Genomic DNA, 21,977 nt, shown 5'->3' with positions numbered 1-21,977 from the left:
TGCTTTTATAAAATTTCTAAAGTGATATCCTTAAAGGAGATGATGGAAAGTCTGATAATAAAAAGGTTAGTTCTAGCTAGTCTTACCAAGAATACACATAACTATAAATTGTTGTAATTATCAACAGTTGCAACAGAATGATTGCTATGATGTATGTTATTTGTATGTAAATCAATTGACAAAGGATAATCTCAGCAAAATACAGTAGTAAGTTTTTTGAGCACACGAGTCGTGATATTCCCTGGCCAGATGCATCAATATCAAATTTACAGATTATGTCTGTAGAATGAATGATAATTCAGAGTTATCTCTCCTACACTACAAATTTAAGTTCCTTCCTTTTCATAAAAGTCAATTCTTACTTGCTGGACAAGCAACAGGTGCGGCTGTTGTACTTGCACAATAACTTCCTGCCGGGCATTGTGTACAGGTAGCATCACCTTGCTCTGCATATGTTCCTGATGTACAATCTGTGGGGGAGACTCTAAAAAAAAAAGAGAGAAAATTCATGAACAATTAAGTGCAAGTGTTTGTAAGAAACAGGCAAAATAGGAAAAATCAAAACCCCACCGATCTGACAATGTAATATGATGCAAGGATACTTCCTCTATTTGAAAAGCCGATAATTTGATCTCTGCATCACTGTCTTTGCACAAAAATTTTTCAACAGAACCTTATAAAAATGAGGTTTTTGACAGAGTTATCAGCCCTTGAAATGTTCATTGCAGTGCATTCAATGAAATTGTAACTCAATGGGCTAGCATGATATGGAAAATCTTGTCTGGTTTCCTTGATTCTGAAGGTGCAAATCGTCAAATTGCACTATCAAACTGATGGTTTTTTTCATACAATGTTTCACCTACTGCCTAATTCTTACAGGGACTGACACTTAAGAATAGCAGACTACAGTGAAACCTGTCTAAACCAACCCCTTTTGTCTGGTTAAGACAAATTTTCAGATTATTTGGGGTTTTGTTAGGACAGGTTTCACTGTATATGACAATCTGTATAGCTCCAACAAAATTTTGACAAAACATGAAAATTGATGCCAGTAACTAAATGTTCCTGCATTAACGGAAAGCCTGTGTAACCAATATGGTTAAAATTACTGTCTTTTTTCCAGGATAATATCAAAAGGCATCTACTTTTTCAAGGGTGCTGCATGATAAATAGCACATTTCTAAGCTAATTGTCTGTAAAAGAAAAGGAATTGCATGCTTTGTCTTGTTAAGTATACCACTACACATACAGAAAGTTGATACCAAACTGCATCCAAAATTAAGTCCATGATTTTTGTGATGAAAATTTTCTCTATCATTCTATTACATGAAAATTGGCAAAATCCTACAAAACAAAATGTTGGTATCGAACAGCATTAGAAATCCATATACAGCCCAACACAATTTGAAAGTAATCCATTCATTGGGAGCCAAGATAATTGCAAAAAAATTCAGACAGCTTGAATGATGGAGAGATGGATGGACAAGGTGTTTCCAATAAACCAGTGACTTTATGAGTGGGGGTATGACAAGATTATACTTACATAGGATCAGTACATGATTTGCCAGCCAGGCAAGGTGATTCAAATATACCAGCCACTCTATGATTATACTTACGTAGGATCAGTACATGATTTGCCAGCCAGGCAAGGTGATTCAAATATACCAGCCTCTCTATGATTATACTTATGTAGGATCAGTACATGATTTGCCAGCCAGGCAAGGTGATTCAAATATACCAGCCTCTCTATGATTATACTTACGTAGGATCAGTACATGATTTGCCAGCCAGGCAAGGTGATTCAAATATACCAGCCTCTCTATGATTATACTTACGTAGGATCAGTACATGATTTGCCAGCCAGGCAAGGTGATTCAAATATACCAGCCACTCTATGATTATACTTACGTAGGATCAGTACATGATTTGCCAGCCAGGCAAGGTGATTCAAATATACCAGCCTCTCTATGATTATACTTACATAGGATCAGTACATGATTTGCCAGCCAGGCAAGGTGATTCAAATATACCAGCCTCTCTATGATTATACTTTCATAGGATCAGTACATGATTTGCCAGCCGGGCAAGGTGATTCAAATATACCAGCCTCTCTATGATTATACTTACGTAGGATCAGTACATGATTTGCCTGCCGGGCAAGGTGATTCATATATACCAGCCTCTCTATGATTATACTTACGTAGGATCAGTACATGATTTGCCTGCTGGGCAAGGTGAACACGTTGCCTGTGTTGCACTTGCTACTTCATCTGAAATAATTCAAATAGAACAATATAAGAAGAGTAATGACATGATACCACTTTTATCTACAGAGACACTACATATGAAATAGTGAGAAGACAAAGACCAACAAATAACATAAACACAACCAAAAAAACTAAATGTAAAGGAACAATCCAGGAAAATAAACTGTACAATGAAAGCTTTTGTTGTTAAAGTGGGAAGTGTTTTGTAATTATGGTTATCATTGTTAGTGTAATTATTATTATTATAATTATTATCATTATTGTTATTAATATTGCTGATGTTGATTTCTTGTCATCTGAATTAAAAAAAAATTTAATTTGATTTTTATATCACATTCAATTATTTTAAGACAAGCAAAAGCATATGCATTATAGCAATAGTTGAAATATCATAAGAATATTTTGCTAATTTGGCCATGTTTAGCTTTTTTTCTAAAGCTTAAATGATTATAAATGTACATTTGTAAACAGAAAATACATTATTCAGATACAATTCTATTTATGATTTGCTGATAAATATATCTGTAATAAGTTTGACAAACTGTCAGGTTCATTAAAACATTAAATAACGGTAATGTATTGGATCACTATTGTAATAATCTGAAGCAAGATATAATGATATCTATATATATTTGAATTAATTTAAAATTACAATGTATTATTATTGAATTTCAGAAATGTTAATTATTCCTGTAAGTTCAAACGATACTCGTGCATTTTCCATCATATAATTCTGACTTCTTTAAAATTTACTTAGTTACCTAGCAAATACGTTATTTCCTACCATTTCTGTGAAATTTCTACCTTCAGAAATTTACCTTTTGCTTACTACTTTCCTATTATCCTCTACAGAGATACATTGTATCTTAACCTCTAACATAAAAATACCAAAAGTCCTGTATCTTAAATCCTATGTTAAATCTACCCCCTGCTGCAGTATAAATCTAAATGATAAATCTACCCTGCAATATTCTAACCACCCCTACAATAAATCTACCCTGCAATATTGTAACCACCCCTACTATAAATCTACCCTGCAATATTCTAACCACTCCTACAATAAATCTACCCTCTGCGGTGACATCATGCTACCCTGTACTATGTTTAGCCCCCTGCAGTGATATTTTCACCTGCTCAGGATAAATCTACCTTGTGTAGAAATGTCTAAAATATCATAAGAGAGGTCAAATTATTGCTATGATATTTAAAAACACGGGTCAATATTTTAGGGCGTGGAAATATCATATTACACTGGTAGATACTTACTGTTAGCACATATTGTACATGCAGCAGATCCTGCTGCGGCCATGTACCCAGCATTACATACTGTTGGCGATGATGTGGCATTCTCACATTTACTTCCTTCAGGACAGGTGTCACATGATGATGCTCCTAAAATAGATTTAAAGTTATGAACTTCAATATGGTTGCACATGTATGTAAGCAAGAACTTGAGTGTGAAAATTTGTGTATAAAGACATTTGGTTTTTTTTTTTGTTTCATTTTCCTAAACTGAAAGTACCAGTAATCAGTATTACTATGTTCTTATCTTACTGTTTGTTTTTTTGTTTTTCCTCCACTGAAAAAAAAAAATTGGTTGTCCTCATTAAACATCTTTTAAGCTTTGGAATTCTTTCATCAATAAGCTTTGTTTGTTTTTGTAATGTATTGTGCTGCCCAGTAGAAGCTGTACACACGAAGAACAGTGTATCACGAATATTTAACACTGTCTATAAAAGATAAGTCATTTCCAATTAATTTTTGTTCATTATAAACCATGAATACAGATTATTATGCTTGGTAACCACAAATTTCCAATTGTTTCTTTTCAAGGGAAACTTGTCAAAACAAAATCCCTTTTGGACTAAAGTTTTGTTCTGTAAAATTGTGTTCTGGGTTTACAAAGAGTCAAAATACAAATGGACTTCATAACATGTTTGGTTTACATAGGTTTCTGCTTTTTCCAAGATTTAGTTTTACTGTAAACTAACTTATTTTCACTTTACAGGAAATCACCCTAAAATCACTACAATTAATTTTCATGACTTGAATACTATCAATCTTTTATTCCATATTAAGAAAACTTACTTGTGGCAAAATCAGTGAAAAAAAATGCTCACAAAAATAAGTTGGTTTACAGTAAATGGTGAAGGTACATCCAAATGGACACAAATTTACAATAATCCTTACCAGCAGAACTACTGTATGACCCTGGAGAACAGGCTGAGCATGCTCCATCGCCCAAGTTACTATAGAAACCAGCTGGACACTCGATGGCAGCACCTTGATTGGGACACTGGTACCCTGCTGGACATTGGGAACAGGATTGCTGGTCTGGAAAACAATAAAATTAAAAATAGTATGACTCAGTAACTGTGTATTTTCTATGACTGATTAAACAGTGTTGTAAATAACATAATATAAAAACACTATGATTACCAAACATATTTCAATTGTATCTGTTTCATACTTTAAAACTGAATATCATATAGTCAGATGACATTTTTCATAAGTCCTTCCATCTAATTTCAGTAAACTCAGTGAAAAATTTTCACATAAAAGATTTGTTGAGTCTTGACACAGTAACTGACATATGTTTACTGTGAACATGAATCTTTGCAAACTTGTACTTGACAAAAAAAAACATACATTCGGAGGGTATTGTTTGGCATTACAAAATCCCCTACTGAAAGGAAAATTTGTTGGAGAGAACAGAATGCAAACTTCATGCCAAATTTGCAAATGAGAAATGTGCAACTGAGTATACATTAATTTTTTGAAGTCCAAGGTCCCAAAATCATAAAAAATCAACAGACTGGAACAAAATTCGAACTTGATATGTAATTTGTCTTGGTAATACATTATACCAAATATCAAATGTATATATGCAAGCATGATAAAAAAGATGCAAAAAACGAAGTCCAGGGACCATATAGAAAAGAATCAAAGAGACAAAAAAAAGCAACGCACCGGAACAATGTCCAAACTTGATCTGGTTTTTCATGGTTTAGCATTGTACCAATATCAAATGTACTGTGAAAGTATTATCGTCGTGGGAATCCAATTTTCTTGGTTTCATGGGTTTGGTAAACAACAAAATTTTCCCAACAAAATGAAAATTTCTCATTCCTTTGTATGAAAGAGTTGTCAAATCCATGAATTCAAGAATCTATTACTGTGAAAGTAATATTGTTTGTGGGGTACCAATATTCATGGTTTTCATGAGTAGGTCAAACCATGAAATTTGATTCCCAACGAATAGTAGATTCCCATTGATGTGTATACTAAAAACTCCAAAACCACGAATTCACGAACCAATAAACTTGTGTTTCTTCCCAGATCCACAAAAATTGTTATTCAAGAATTAAAGTGCCAGTACTTTTAGTAACTGAAAACTTCACCCTTAACCATGATAATTGGTACACACAAATAAAATTTTTTTAAGTGTATCAGCAAGCATGGGGGGGGGGGAAGTATGGAAAACAGATTTTCCAAACTAACTGAGGTACAGACAAACAGAGTGCAAATTTAAGTCCCCTTCAGCAACAGTCTGTGAAAGGGAACTTGTAAAAATAAAGTTTCCCAAATCTTCTTTGATTTACAGTTGTTCATTAACAGTGACTGCTACGACTTACTAGTACTGGCGGTATGAAATCCATCTGAGCATTTTCTTGGACCATCATCAACAGCCGGACATCGACTTCCTATCGGACAATTTGCACAACTGTCAGTGCCCCCTAGTGAATAAGTCCCTGCCGCACAGTTAAGTGGGGTTCCTGTACCAGCAGAGGGACAATATTGGCCTTTTGGACATGGTGAACAAGATGAGGCTCCTGCACTGCTATATTCTCCAGTTGAACAATCCTGTAAAAGTTTTTAAACAAATGCTCTGAAATCCAGTATATAAACAAGACATGTACATTAACATACTAATTCCTTTTATTGCGGTTTGTTAAAGTCAGGCACATACTTATAGAGATTTGCACCAGGCATACATGTATTCCCCCTCAACTCAGAATTTAAAAAAAAAAATGGATGCTTGATTTTTCGCAAATTAAACTATGGAATATTTAATGATTAATTTTATTCATTTCCAACTGCCTTTTTTCATCACTGAACTATTTCCTGTCCCTCATTTATTGAAAATACTGGCATATGGAGACAAACTGGTGAACTGATTATTTGTTTTCTTATATCATTTTGGAACAGTCCATTTTAAAAATAAGGCATGTAGTGAGGGGTTTGACTCTATTTTTTGATATTCAAAGAGTAGGTTGTGAAATACAAGATGGTGGCCTTTTCCTTGTGTTTTTTAGTGTATGGCCATAGATAGTAAAATTTAAAAAATCTTTAAAACAGCATTTTAGTACAATTTTTGGCCATTTAATGGATCTAACTCATGACCTTAAGTCCTTGTGGTTAAATACAGGTTAAAAACTCATTGATTGAAAATAGCAAAAAAAGAATTTTAAAAAGATTTCCTGTTTATATTTAGGTTTTACTGTAACAATATAAACATACCAAACAGTCTGAAGCTGCAGATTTACTGGGATCTGGGTTATATTTACCAGCAGCACATGCTACTTTACCAGCAGAGCCACCCGCACAACTGGAAAATAAAACAAGTATTTTTAATATTTTATTTAACTAATGTTAGTCATACATGACAAAAGTCAAAAATCACATAAATGTCAGCAAAGTCAATCACAAGACTGCAAAAAAAGAAGTTCACACTTCATGAAATTAACAGTTATAGCTATAAATGTTTATCAATATACATGTACCACTAGAACTACTCCCACAAAATAAAACCAAGTTTAGTGGTCATGAAAACAGCTGTAATTTTTTTTTTACCACTTCAGCCACTGGAGTAAAAATATACATTTTAAGTTTAATTTAAGTTTTATGGACATTAAATACCATCTGATACTTTATCATTGACCAACAGACATTAAATACCATCTGATACTTTATCATTGACCAACAGAATACTGTAAATGTAGTATTTTTGGTTGTGTACTACTTTTCGCTTTTTCCGCAGAAAATAAGCACAAATAACGGATTTTAAAATGATTGAAAAGTTAATCATTTTTCAAAACCTTGAACTGAAATGTTCACTTGACAGATTCCACTAACATTTATCTGTTAACAGCAGATAGTTTTAGTCTTTAATGGAACTACAATATAAAATCTGCATAAAATGTGACTATTTCTGGAATCTCATTCACCATCACAATTTATATCAAGGTACAAATTTTTCTGGATTTCATCTTACTGACAGATTTATAATGGCATTGATTCTAAAGCTCCCAAAACTAAACATGTAAGAAATCATACATGTAAATGTAACACATTTTGGGACAAGAATTAGGACAACCTGCTGTTTCAGTTGAACAAGAAGACATGCAGTGAAACCAGTCAAAGAGATTTGTTTGATACTTGGTTTCACAGATTAAAAAATTATTGAATCTGATATAAAGGGATTTCACAAAATATCTGTCCTGTTTATCAAGGATTCAGTTTTAGACACTGCACAGAATTTCAGAATAATCAAGGGAACCTAGATTTTAGCAGAAATCAAAAGTATGTAATGCAGGGACAAACACCAGACATACAGCACTGTTATACATCTATACACTGAAACCTGTATCGGCAGGTGTTCCCTGTTCAGTTTACAAAGGTACAAAATGCATTGAATCTGTAATGAACGGACTTCAGCTAATGTCCGGTTAAGACCGATCATGTACAGTTTACTAAGAGGTTTTTATGCTAGGATATTGAACCATGAACTCCTGTCCCTGATTATTGATCAAAGCAAGAATACTGTACAGTAAAACCTGTCTAAACTGAACCCCTTTAGGACAGTAGAGTTTACCTGTCTAAACTGAAAACCTTTAGGACAGTAGAGTTTACCTGTCTAAACTGAACCCCTTTAGGACAGTAGAGTTTACCTGTCTAAACTGAAAACCTTCAGGACAGTAGAGTTTACCTATCTAAACTGAATCCCTTTAGGACAGTAGAGTTTACCTGTTCTACACTGAACCCCTTTAGGACTGAAGAGTTTACTCACTTTAGACAGGTGTTTGGTTTACTAAGGTTCAAAAGGTTTTTAAACTGATGCGAAATGTATGATGTAGACAAGTTATTTTTTTTTCAGGGTTCAGTTTATACAGGTTTTCCTTTTTGCAGGGTTCAGTTTAGACAGATTTTTCTTTTTTCAGGGTTCAGTTTAGACAGGTTTTCCTTTTTTCCGGATTCAGTTTATACAGGTTTTCCCTTTTTTCAGGATTCATTTTAGACAGGTTTTTCTTTTTTATGGTTCAGTTTAGACAGGTTTTCCTTTTTTTATGGTTCAGTTTAGACAGGTTTTCCTTTTTTCAGGGTTCAGTTTAGACAGGTTTTCCTTTTTTATGGTTCAGTTTAGACAGGTTTTCCTTTTTGATGGTTCAGTTTAGACAGGTTTTTCTTTTTTCGGGGTTAAGACAGGCAGGTTTTCCTTTTTTCAGGGTTCAGTTTAGACAGGTTTTCCTTTTTTAGGGTTCAGTTTAGACAGGTTTTCCTTTTTTCAGGGTTCAGCTTAGAGAGGTATCACTGCATCATGAAGTTGTGTCCATGAGTGGATATTCAGTATTCCTGATCCAAATCAATGACACTTCCTTATTCAATTTCCTAATTCTTGTATTGCTAAGTTACACACAACAAATATACAGCTTTCTGACATGGACAAGAGATAAACAAGAGAGAGCCATAATTCACCCAAATCCTCCTTTATTGACAGAAGAGCAAAATTGCATCAAATAAATTTTATCAAAGGGCCATTCAATGTTTACAAAAGAAGGTTCAATGGATGTGAATACATTAAGTTATTGAACCTCACCAATTTTACAACATCTTAGATAAGAATTTGTGTAACAATTTAATTTTTGTTTTGATCAGTTTATTTTTTTCCTTTTAGATAAGGACTAAGCCATATAAACTTTAAAGGACTTAAGACCTGTCATAAAAGTAGCATGGCTATGCATGTAAACATTACATGTGTTAGATAATAGTGGATTCTAATCAGAACATTTGAAATTCCATCTACATTGTATCATAGTAGATCACAGATAATAACAGCTGATTACCCATTTTGTGCCATAATTTATCCAACTTAGTAATTATTCTCAGGTTAATTTTCTCTGAACCTTGCACTGATAGATAGAGGGTTGGGGGAATGGTCAAGCCCTATCATTGGATTTTTTTTGTTAATTTCACGCAAAATTAGGACAAAAATAAGCAAATAATAGCCTGGAACCTCATTTTTTAGACCCTCTTTTCAAAATTTGTGGATCCACCCCTGACCTTGACTGTAGTGTAAAATACAGGATATCAAATGCTCAATTCTGTAAATTTTACTTTTTTCCCATATCATTAGCTAAAACTAATGTAAAAATGAAATTTGAATAATCATCTTTTATTCAGGAGACACCTTTCGAAGAAGATAGAGTTTATGGTACCAACGAGAGGTTCAAATTTATGAAAAATTCCAAAATAAAACAAGATCAATTCACCACATGGCAGTTCTCACACATACGTACATTATAAATGTACTATAAAGAATCCTAAACTTAACTAAAAGATAAACGAATATTTTGATGCAATAAAAAATAAATGTACATGTAAATGATAAATCTACACTAACCTATCTAGAAAATTAAAATTTTTGAAGTGCTTTCCATTACAATTTATTGAAGAACAAAATCCTTCTTTATGGCATTGTTTTATGAACAGCTTCAAGCAAAATTTTTACACATAAAAATGTTCACCTTGAATGGCAAACCTTTTAGGGCTAAATATTTGGGCTATTTTTCTTTATAAGGTATGCAATATTATGCAACCAAACAACTCAGGCTGCACTAAAATGTTCAACACTTTATTTTGACAGAAAATGAACAGGCTCAAGTTTTGAAAAAAATCTTAAAAAAAAAAAATGCTACCAACGAACAATAATCTAAAATATCTTCTCTCCCATAACATGGATTCTCCCATAATATGGATTGTGATCCATAACATGAATTCTTTCGATACAACAGATGTGTCAATTTTTATCAAAATCTGTGGTATATGACAATGCAGAAAAAATACCACTTGTAGTATCCTGTTCACTCCTTGGCTCCATATCAACTAGGTCAGATTTCTCTGATCTTTTACTCGATTTTAAAAATGAGTTGAACATAAATAAAACATTGATTACCATAAGGAACTAGAAAGAGTTATTCTGTAACAGTATGTCATCAGGTCTCATTCATTATTAATAATCAATAGCATATAACAGATATTACTGTTAATATGTTTCATGGTATCCCAATGTCAAACAGCTCATTAATGTAGATTGTCTGCAAAGATGTCTGGTACTTTTGTACAGAAGGTGAAGACTGAGAAAGGGAACATTCTGTGTTATATGTTATATACTAGTAAAAAAACAGTGTATAGAAGAGGGCTTACATAGGCTTAGCCGGCTGCCCAATCCATTTCAGCTTTATACTCAATGAAATATTTTTTAAACTAAAAACAGTGTATAATACTATAACTGTACTTCCTTGTTTTTTTCTCAATAGGTGATCCAGGGAAAAGGTTCAAGGAGTTGGACCCCCCCTTCTTTTATAGGAAAATTTTAATTAAATTTGTGTAAAATTTGGCCAAAAATCAGATGACATTCTGGAACCCTCGACTCATTTATTAATTTTTGTACAGAAACTCCACCCCCACACTAAAAAGTTTTTTCATAAACTTCTGACCATAGTAAGGATATAGTTCCATAAATCCTGCTTCTCTTATTACCCTACGTGAGAGGAAAAGAGACATGAAGTTAAAACATTGGTTGTTTCACATACATGTACAACATACATATAAATTGACAGACATTCATTTCACAATATAAATATGGAGAATGGCCTCCAACTCATTACCATTAAACCAGCTTTACATTTGGTCTACAAATTTTAGAAAGTTTCAAATTTCAATCTGATGATAGCTGAAACCAATTCATTCAAAATGCACTTTAAATGCCAGATACCAGTAAATTAAAAACTATTGAGACCAAGGTAAATGAAATATGCAATAAATTAATAGTTTAATGAGTAGTGAAGTAAAGATGTTGGAGAAATGTCCATGAGACTACCACCAGACTTGCACTGAACAATTAGTACTTATAAATAAAGGTTTAAAGATGCTGGATAATTGTCCATATAGTCATATACAAATGAGACGAACAGAAAGTCCCTGGAGAACAGCTGTCACATGTGTCTATCTTCTAAGAGTTATCTCCCCTTTAAAATAAAAATTAGTATTAAGTAAAGCATTCCAGGCACTTTTTCCCCACCACAAAAGCTAAACTTTAAATATGAAACTTCAGTGAACTTCAATACACTAAAGCATTCTATACAACATCTTAAAAATAAAATTATGTGATCTTTTAATCCAAAAATTAACCCCACCACTATTTTTTGGTGAGGTGAGTGCCAGTGAGTGAGCCACAAAGTTTCACTTCTAAATGATACGGTAAACAACACCTTAGCAATTCTTCTGATTAGAACCAGCTAAATATAATCTATTTCAAATTCATGTGATTACAAAACCAACACATTCCTACGGTATATACATACATATGAAAGATAAAAGTTAAAACATTAAATTTTGTTTAAAAGCCAAAATTGAAATAAAATGTATATAAAGCATTAAACCAAAGTCACTATTTCATTTTATATTCTGAGTCGTAATACTAATTCTTGAGAAAACCATTATGTACATATTTACGAAGTTCAATTGACCATTTTAAATGGAACTGTTCAATGTTTATAATTAAATTTCTCTCTCGGCCAAACATTCAGTACAGGTGCATTGTGTTTGAAGAATGAGAAATATGAAGTGCCAAAAACTGACCACATTAATTTTATAAATGTACTTATAAGGTTTCAAGGAAAAGAATTTTGAGAAATCATAATTATTAGAAAGATTAATAGATCATGTTTGTGTGATATGAATATTTACTGATTTCATACTGGGGAAGGTTGTGATCTTTTTGAATTGAAATAGTTGTATTTAATCGTGTAATATTTTTTCCACAGTGGCCAGATTTAAAAGAGGGAGGATTGTTATCATGCCAAAGTACTTTAACCTCACCACATTTTTTTTTGCACCCGTCCTAAGTCAGGAATTTCTGACCTTTGTATGAATTGTTTTGTTTTCAGTTTACTTTTATGTTGCTGGAGTATATAGGGGCAGCTATTCCACTGTACCTGTGTATAATGTTGTTTTGAGGCCTGAGCTACAGCCTGCCCTATGATGTGAGGGCTTCCTGGTCGTTCATTAAAGATTCATGGGTGGCCTTGAGCTGACGATTTTCATCCCAGTAGGGTTATTGTCTCTTTGACATATTCACCATAACCATGCTGGATATATTAAATGGGTTTCTAAAAGAGGTTCAAATAAACAGTGGTACAGGTCCTCAATTTCTGAACCAGAACATTTGAATTCCTTTTAGCCTGAGAGTCCAGGTGGACCTTCATTATCTTTCACTGTAAGGTCAAAGTTTGTTTCCCCTAATGCCTTACCCTACTTACCCATAAAAATTGGCCCTACCCAAATAATTAAATTGCCATTCTCTGACAAGACTAAAAAAAATTTCAACGCAACAATTTTCACTTTTAAGATCATGGTTTTTACAGAATCATATGAATTTTAAGTATATTCCCTACCTACTGGTACCTACCCAAAGCCATGAGCTAGGGTCAAGTAATGGGAAACAAACATTATTTTAAATTTTGCCTAATTAAGACTATTCTTTTCGTCAAGCGGACCTTTGATTTAAAATTTTGAAGAGTCCAGGAGCAGTCACTCTCAAAAGCTTTTCTACCTTAACTTACTAATCACTCTAACTTTTTTTATTTCTTTTAATGACATCTACAAAATAAAGCAACTTTAACCTTAAAAAATAAATCAAGCCTATTCCCATTTAAAAGCAGGAAAGATAGAGAATCTCCGAAAATTTATTTCATATCTTTTCAACTGGGGATTTAAAAGATCTTGTCAAAATAGGCTATTAAATCTAGAGGATTTTCATTTTACAGAGGCCAAAAAGTAATAAGCATTTTTAAATGGCATTTACAAATTTAATTTAGAATGAATGATTTTTCTATTGAGGAATATAAAGACAGTATGTTTTGTTTAATCACTCAATATAGTAACAGCAATATTAGTATGTTTTGCTTAGTAAGAGAAACTTTATTTTTCAAGGGTTTCACGCTGTTGTGTAATAGGTGTACAGAAGTATATGTTAATTTTCTTTCAACTCTTTTTATTTAAACCTTGATGCTGCTAAATTCTATTATATTGTACAGATTCATGAAAAAATGTTTATTAAACAGTAAAAAAACAGACCCTGGAAAGGCCTTTATGATCCGAAAACCTGTCTAAACCAGACACTTTTTAAAAGTCCCATTTTATCTATTTAATAGTATTGTGAAGTAATTTAAACCTTGGTAAACTGAACAACTTTATAAACCAAACCAGGGTTCTCCATGACCTCTTTTTGCATGGCGCTGCGCCATGTGTTCATTTAACATGCACCATGTATTCAAATTTGTGTCGCACATTACAAATCTGCAATGTATTTCCCAATTATCCATGCTTATTAATCACCTATACCTGTCATAAATCAATTTAATTATATTTAATTATTATAACAGAAATGAAATGTTTCGATTGGCAATATCCAGGGTTTAATGTGTCAGGGAGTGAAACGCGTGTGCAAACAAAACTCGGATCAGTCAAATTTTCGATTATCACAGTCAGCAAAATCAATAAGATTCAAATGAACAAAATGATTTCTTTTTTAATGAATAAAATTTGAAAACTTTTCATTTAATAAAATGTAGACATTATCAAGAGTTGAATTAAATTTGAGAAAGATCGGGGAGGGGGGGAAGACGATCTTGAATTTATACAACAATGTCTTAACGATCTCTGCATTCATCTGACACGGGAAAGCAATCCAATTTGCTTTACTTTTTTGAAAGGGTGATTGATCGACTCCCAAAGAGCTCTACATGTACAGATTCGGACGAAAACAACATTTGTCTGTCTAAGTTCTTGTGGTTAAATTATAAAAAAAAACTTTTTTAATGGCTCTAACAAAATGACCACACCTACTAGTCATTTTAATTTCTCTAGAGCTGTGGACCTATGGTCAAGCCTATAGACAGTTAGACAGTGCTGACAGAAAATTTTACCATAATTGTTGATTATAAATTTCTATATTGAAGTTGTGCTATTCAATACATGTATGTCTCATTCAACCTTATCATACTTTCTTTGGAAATTTATTTTCTGTGTGAAAGGACATGTGCCACAACGAAAATTTTTCAACCTGAGAGTGAGCCATGTATTTATTTTGATCCATGGAGATCCCTGAAACCTATTCTAAAGTATAAAAGGGGTTTAGTTTAGACTGGTTTTACTGTAAATGTAGTAGCATAGAGATCATGGAAGTACCAATAACCCAACCACTTTACAAAACAATTTCGTAAATATTCAAGGTTTTTTTTTTAAATACTGGTAACAACATGTATATTTCATGTAGAAAACTTTAAATAATCAACATACACATGTACAGTTCAGAAAGACATACCATGACTAATCACCGTGATAGTGGTAACTACTAACAGAGTGCACATTGAATTAACCTTTTACTATCAGCGATATTTTTGTATTTTTTCCAGCATTCAGATAGGTTAGGAATTTTGACTTGAATACAAAAAAATTGAATGTATCTTTAGAAATATAAAAGACATTTCAAAATTTGTTGCAATTACCACTACCACAGTGATTAGTCATAGTATGCTTCTTTCTGTACTGTATATACAATGTACGTTTTTGGGAAAACTGGTGTATAAGCCTGATATACCCAATAAAAAGATTGATTGATTATTGTTTAACGTCCTATGGCAGATATTTCATGCATTTAAGGATAAGAACATTTTATCAAAACAGACCCTGCCTTTGTACTAGACCAACCCACTGAGCTAGATCCTTATTGTGCTAGCTAATAGAAGCAACAGCCCACAGGTAAACAGGCAACCCCACTTGGACACGTTATTCTGAGCCAACCAGTCCTTACTCTAAATGTTATCATATGTTTCCAAGCCAAAGTTCACATAATGAGAATCATATGTAAATGATCATATGAATTGAGCACCATAGGATTATCATATATGGCATATTTGGCTATGTACATGTACTTAACCAAGTAACCAACAAGTCAAACCACTGAGGTGCCTATATTCTAAATGACAAATTTCACAAAGAAATTGAATAAAGAAAGAAAACAAAAGAATACTTCATAACTTCAGAAAAATGCTTTAAACTGTTTCTTGTAATCATAATACATGTTGATCAAGAGATTGACAGCAGTTAACTAAAATATATTACATACCCATCAAAAGATGACCATGCATATATGTAAAAACAAGAACACAGCAAAAGATGACCGTACATACATGTACAAACAAGAACACAGCAAAAGATGACCATACATACATGTACAAACAAGAACATGGCAAAACATGGTCTAGTACATGCAACTAGCAAAAATACATACAAATTTTACAGCATAATAAGATGAAACATGAAGCATCAAAAACATTCTTAAAATCACACATTACTGAAAATCTCAAATAAAGAATTAAAATCTATTCATGTAAATACAGAAATCTATATTGTAGCAATTACTGATTTGCATTTATTGGTATCTATTCATTAGAAAATTGACAAAAACCTTGGCATGAAGCCAGATAAAGTGAATTTTTAAATAAAATTACATAAACCATTGAAATGTATACAGTTTTGAAGGAAGTGAAGTTCACAGACCATAAAGATCTACAAAATGTACACCACAATATAGTTGAGATAACAAGATTTTTATGGGGTGGTTGGTTTGTTTTCATCAGAAGACAAAAATTACTTATGAAGTGAAAATAGTCTCATATTGAATCCTTTGGTAACTGAGGCAGTAGATTCTTAGTTTACACAGGAGCATAAATACCCAGTATTCCAGCCAGCAAATTAGCGCAGAGTCCATGATCTTGGAAAAGTGGGAAAGTTAGTGCCCTTCGTTACTGGAAACCAGAAACAATGTTTAAAAAAACAGATTATGCTCCTGTTAAAACGCTATTTTTTTTAATAATTGATTGTCAGGGTTTAATGCATGAGCAGCAATATTTCTTAATATGTCTTAATGTAAGTAACACAGATTTTAGAAAAAAAATACCACAGTTATTGTTTAAATGATTTTTTATATCATAAGAATGCCACACCCCTCTGCTCTCTGACTGAATAGGAAACTTCAATGCTACAGAAATAGAATTAAAGCCTAACTAACTTCAGAAAGCAATTTGTCAAAACATAAAAAAAATGGTTAAGAAAATCTAAACTCATGAAAAGTTGATATTATCATTCAGACCTTACAAAAAATTCCAGTTTTTTTACCAGGGGTATTCTTTTTAATTACTGATCTTTTTAATTATACTGATTATAATATTAAGGGCAACTTGTCATAACTCTTAACCAACACCTTTTGGACATAAGGATTTACCTGGTTGAAGCAGGTGTTTGTTTAGCACAGGTACTAATCATATTGAAACTATTATGCATGAACATCATAAAGATGTCTGGTTAACACAGGTTTATCCAGGGTTTGGTCATGACAGGTTTCACTGTGTTGCTCATGAACTTACTAATGTCCCTGGGGACAGGCTTGACATGCTAAAGTACTTACTAATGTCCCTGGGGACAGGCTTGACATGCTCCACTATCCCAATAACTTCCAGGAGAACAGTTTGAAGGACAATCAGCATTACAATTACCTGAAAGACAATAACATTCAAGCAATGTTACCAAGTTTCCTTAAATCAATCTATCAATTATAAACAGGTTTTTTGGTGAAGATCAAGGCAGTAACAAGTACATGAATATCACACAAATGTACATAAAGTTTATTCTCTACAATTGTTTTGGTGCTATTTATATTCCCCTGATGTTTGATGACCAATTTAATTTATATTCCCCTGATGTTTGATGACCAACTTAATTTTTTCTAAATTTTCTGCTGTGACAGCCTTATAAACTGACAATTGAAGAATAAAAACATGCAATGACATTTTTCTAGGACTTCAATAGACATGCATGTTGTAAAGGCTCTGAAGTTCTGTTAGAAAATAACCCAGGCCACAAATTATGAAACTGACAATACTATGGTATAAAGAGGGCTTTTTTCATAATAGTTTTCATTTACATACAGTAAGCTAGGAATGTTTGTGCTATCTTTGTTCACAGTTTCAGCAATCAATCTATGGTACTTTTGCAGTTTTGAAAGGGTTATTGTTCCTTTAATAGAATCATTACATTGCACCAGAAAAATATACACAACTGTTTATTTTTTCCATTAAAATCCATACTGCAAAAATAACAAAAATTAAACTGCCATGAAAATTTCAAGGTTGGTAGTATGCAGTTTTTTGCTGTTAATAATGTAATGTATTTGTACAGCAACAACCTTCTATTCTAAATCTCATTCAGTTTCTACACATATACACATAAGTTATCAAGCTTACAGGCAAACTTCATTGTAAAAAACTTAATAATTAGATTGATTGATTGGTTGTGGTTAAACATCCTATGGCAAATAATTCGTACCTTTCAGGACAAGAACATTTGATCAATTAAACAGATCCCGCTTAGTACAGTCTGACACTTTGAGCTAAATTTGTATTATGCTACCTTAGGGAAGCAATAGCCTACATACAAGCACATCGTCCACGTGGACCATTTGTCACTCTTTCTCATGTATATGTGCTTGGTTGAAAAGCAGTGACTACTGAATTTTAAGCCTCTGGTGTGACTCGAAGGGAGCATGATACCACTGAAGTGGTCTTAATATCATAAGGATCATATACAATGTACATGTACATGTATATGGACATACATGTGTTTGACAAGTACTTGTCAGCCTTTCTTCTTTGAATTCTCTGACAGATTTAATCAGTGACAGAGTTTACAATTTGACTAAAAACCTTGAAGAAATTTGACAGCTCTTGAAATTTTGGAAAAATGTCAAATCAAAATTTCTCACTATTTCAGAATACTTATCAATTCTCTCCAACCAAAAGTCAAGGTGATAATTTGGGCCTACATGTAGCATTTAAAACACCAATTAGTCAAATCAGTGAAAATTTCTTAACATTTTGTAGGTCATAGAAGTTTCACAACAACCTTTTTCTACCTGAAATAGTAATTATTTTGTTAATATATAAAAACGCTAACTTCTCAGTTGATCTGTTGACAAAAAATCTCACACAGCCATTTATTCAAACAAAACCTATTTGTCCAAGTGATTTAAATTAAAATATCCCCTTTTATTCAGAATGTTTGAAATAAAATTAAGGTTGGCCTGAACCATGTAAATTGTCTTGTAATTTACGATCTACTACGTCAATGATATAAAGATATTTACATATTTACTTGGACAACAGGGGAGGTTATCTATGAACTGTTGAACATATATGTACTTGTATGCTGAAGTTATGAAACAACAAGAGCAGAACAAGATTCTTAGACTGAGACATATAGAGTTAAATGCCAAGAGAAGCAAGCAAAACATATGTTGTGGTAGGATTTGTGAAAAATCAAGATTTAATGCCAAAGAATTTTTTCCCCAACTTAAGATGATCAATGCCGGTTTTAAAAGCCCAACCTCTTATAAATCCTTGTCAGAACAACCTGAAAATTATTCACAAGACATGTGTCATGTACATGTAGTGTATTCAAGCATGTTTATGTAATAAAACTTTTTATCTTTACATTTTAAAGTTGTAATAAATTGTTGTTTCTTTTTTTTAAAGTTTTTCACTTGAGGAAATATGAATATGTGAAGAGTAAGATTAATTTTAATATTGTTCTTAGTTTATTTTTATTATGTACATGTTTACATGTATCAACAATTACAGAACTTGCACAGAAGTTTTTGAAATTTCACAGTGTACTACATTTGTGCAATATACATGTATCTCAAACATGTTCAAATTGAAAAAGATGTTTGTACATTTACCAGGCAAATATGATCATACATGTATGTACAGTTCAATTTTAAAACTTCACTTAAATTGTCACTTTTTATCAATCGATGTATGTACATTTGTACATGTGCAGTGTACACAAAGATAGATTTATTATACTGCAACCGTTCTATTTTGAATGCATTGACCTTATATTTACAACTTTCTGCTGTGATGTCACAAAGTTACATTATCAGGGTGTTGCCCATTTTGAATAAGAATGTTTCTCTTTCATAAAATGTCTTTTTTTTTTAAATTTCGCTGCAGTATAACGATAATAACAGAACAACTTTGATATAGGAATTCTTCTGCCATCAGTGAAAATTCTCAGCATAGCCTCATATCATATTTTCTTAGCCTCTTCCATACATCAATTTCATGTTATGTTGATATACTGTTAAATTGTATATATATACTGCACCATTTTTCAGTAGAATGATTTGTCATTTAAAGCAAAGTGTTTTGTTGGGGAAAAATATCATTCATTGGGTGAGTGTTGCATAACATTTAAATGTGGTCAACATTTAAAGAATATTGAAGATTTAAATATACAATGTAGATACCAAGGAAAAATAAAGTACAATGTATGTACAAGTACATGTACCTAAGGAAGAAAAAATGGTGGATGGTACAAGTCTGAACCAGATCTGACTGATTGATGAATTTTCTGATTTAAAACATGAAAAAAATACTTCCCTCCATCAACAAAAATGCAGCTACAAAATGTATATTAAAGCAGGGGACAGATGTGAGAACCAACAGTCAAGTGGGAATTGATCAAATTAAAAGTATCGATATACATGTATTGGATTAAAGAATCACTGTGGTGAAATCAATTTTTGAAAATTCCATCTAATGCATTCATAGCATTGGCTAATTAAAAATTCACAGTGACCATCTACAATATCCTTTTAAGATTCCCATTTTATCACTAAAACTAACAGTAAAGTTATTCCAGAAAATGTTTTCAGACATTTTTGTACTATTCATACAATAAATCAAGGCAAACCAGATTCTAGCAGAAATCAAAAGAATGTAATCCAGGGACAAAGCCCAGACAGGGAAAACAGACACACACAACAAAGAACATGCAACAACCAAAATCACACATACACCAGTAGGGTAAGTGTCTTCTGCTTTTCTAGAAACACTCACCAAGTTGCTCATAAAAAGTAAGCCCAGGGAAGACGAAAGTGTCAAGGAAAAACTATGACAAATTGAACAAATTGGCTCTCATGGTGCAAATTGATACAACTTAACAATCCCCAAGTTCATGATGACCACTATTTAACTTCTGTAGTGATGACTTCAATCTCATAGCAACATAACCCTGTTCCACAAGCCTAATTGTAAGAAGTCTAGCACTGGTACATAAAGTCTGTGTAGTTACAGCCATCTCTGGCATAACTTAGTTGTGATATAAAAACTCCATACGCAGATGCTGAAGGGATGTTGTCACAGATGAAAGGAAAGTTGACTTATGGCGACTGTTTGTTGGAAAGTGTGTCCACCACACTGAATAAATATGTTGTTGCTAAAATACTCCAGCTTTTTGAAACATCTTCTACGGTATATTTGAAAAATGATTTGGAATCATTTTTTACAAACCATGAGGAAATTTATGACAAGTACTATATATCTATATCAAGGTATACCTTGTGCAGTTACGATGTGTAGTGTTTTCAAGTTGGGATATCAACTGAGTATGGGGAATAGAAGTACATTGTACAACAAAGGGTAAAAAAAATCATAGGTTTTAATGCTATTGTATTCTGATACTTATTATTATTGAATTAAAACATGTTCCAGAAAATTTTATTCACAGGTCAAGAACTTTGGGCCAAGTGGTCACAATCCAAGATGTCTGTGGGCTGAGATGTGCGATATTCTATACTATATATTGAGCAAGTCCCCCTATTCATACTGTTTGGTTTATTTTTCAGTTGTCAGATTTTTAAATATTGGAGATATTGCAATGATCATTCAATTTTGCTTCTTATAAGCACATGTATTTTTACTGACTGTACATACATGTAGTATTAAATGCAACTGATAATTTCAACTAACCACATTAACTTGGTACATGCACATATAATTCATCAAAGAAAAAGCAAAACTTGTGGACACCTTGCAATTTGTTGCCAAAAATATATATGTATATAAGTTTAAAATAGGTTTTTTTTTCATATACTTACATTGTGAGTTAACTAGACTTATTTCCGACCAGCACAAAATGAAAACTGAAATGTAAAAGACTTCCTCTTTCATAACGGGTAGACAGGGCTTTCGTGCCACTCAGTTCACTGAAAGTTTTCCTTAATTAGAAACACAAATACATATAAGAGACCCGCTCTAAAATGTTGAAATAAATCTTGTATGATCCTTTTCACTTTTACATCGTGTTTGTAGCTTGTTACCATCCAAATCGAAAATTTTCTAACTACGAAAAATCATAAGCTACCGTCCCAGTCTAGCACCCGTAAACAAATTTCATGCGTCTTCCTGTGTCAGAAGGCATGCGCAACGCGGTTACTTGGTAATTATGTCAACAACATTTTTAGCA

General features: G+C 32.7%; 1 protein-coding gene and 1 long non-coding RNA gene across 2 annotated transcripts in view; both read right to left on the bottom strand.

Moving 5' to 3' along the window:
* The window catches only part of LOC148600359 (uncharacterized), a 139,778-nt gene extending 117,867 nt beyond the window's left edge, over positions 1-21,911 (bottom strand). The window contains exons 1-8 of the mRNA XM_088557441.1: positions 21,610-21,911; positions 17,080-17,167; positions 6,789-6,876; positions 5,903-6,131; positions 4,458-4,601; positions 3,534-3,659; positions 2,201-2,270; positions 363-484 (exon numbers count right to left, since the gene is read on the bottom strand). Coding sequence (XP_088413567.1) covers positions 363-484; positions 2,201-2,270; positions 3,534-3,659; positions 4,458-4,601; positions 5,903-6,131; positions 6,789-6,876; positions 17,080-17,167; positions 21,610-21,682 — 940 coding nt within the window. The 5' untranslated portion in view covers positions 21,683-21,911. The remainder of the gene's footprint in view (positions 1-362; positions 485-2,200; positions 2,271-3,533; positions 3,660-4,457; positions 4,602-5,902; positions 6,132-6,788; positions 6,877-17,079; positions 17,168-21,609) is intronic.
* On the bottom strand, positions 8,410-17,068 carry LOC148600360 (uncharacterized). The gene is made up of 2 exons (XR_015917725.1): positions 17,039-17,068; positions 8,410-11,575 (listed from the first exon to the last, which is right to left on the bottom strand). It is a non-coding gene; the product is annotated as an uncharacterized LOC148600360 (long non-coding RNA).
* Positions 21,912-21,977: the final 66 nt, after the last annotated feature.

Source organism: Perna viridis, chromosome 13 (assembly GCF_037379345.1).
Source record: "Perna viridis isolate PV_CMFRI_1.1 ecotype Kerala chromosome 13, ASM3737934v1, whole genome shotgun sequence".
Lineage (NCBI taxonomy): Eukaryota > Metazoa > Mollusca > Bivalvia > Mytilida > Mytilidae > Perna > Perna viridis.
Note: the sequence above shows the minus strand (reverse complement) of the source record. Positions and strands in the feature narration are given on the sequence as shown.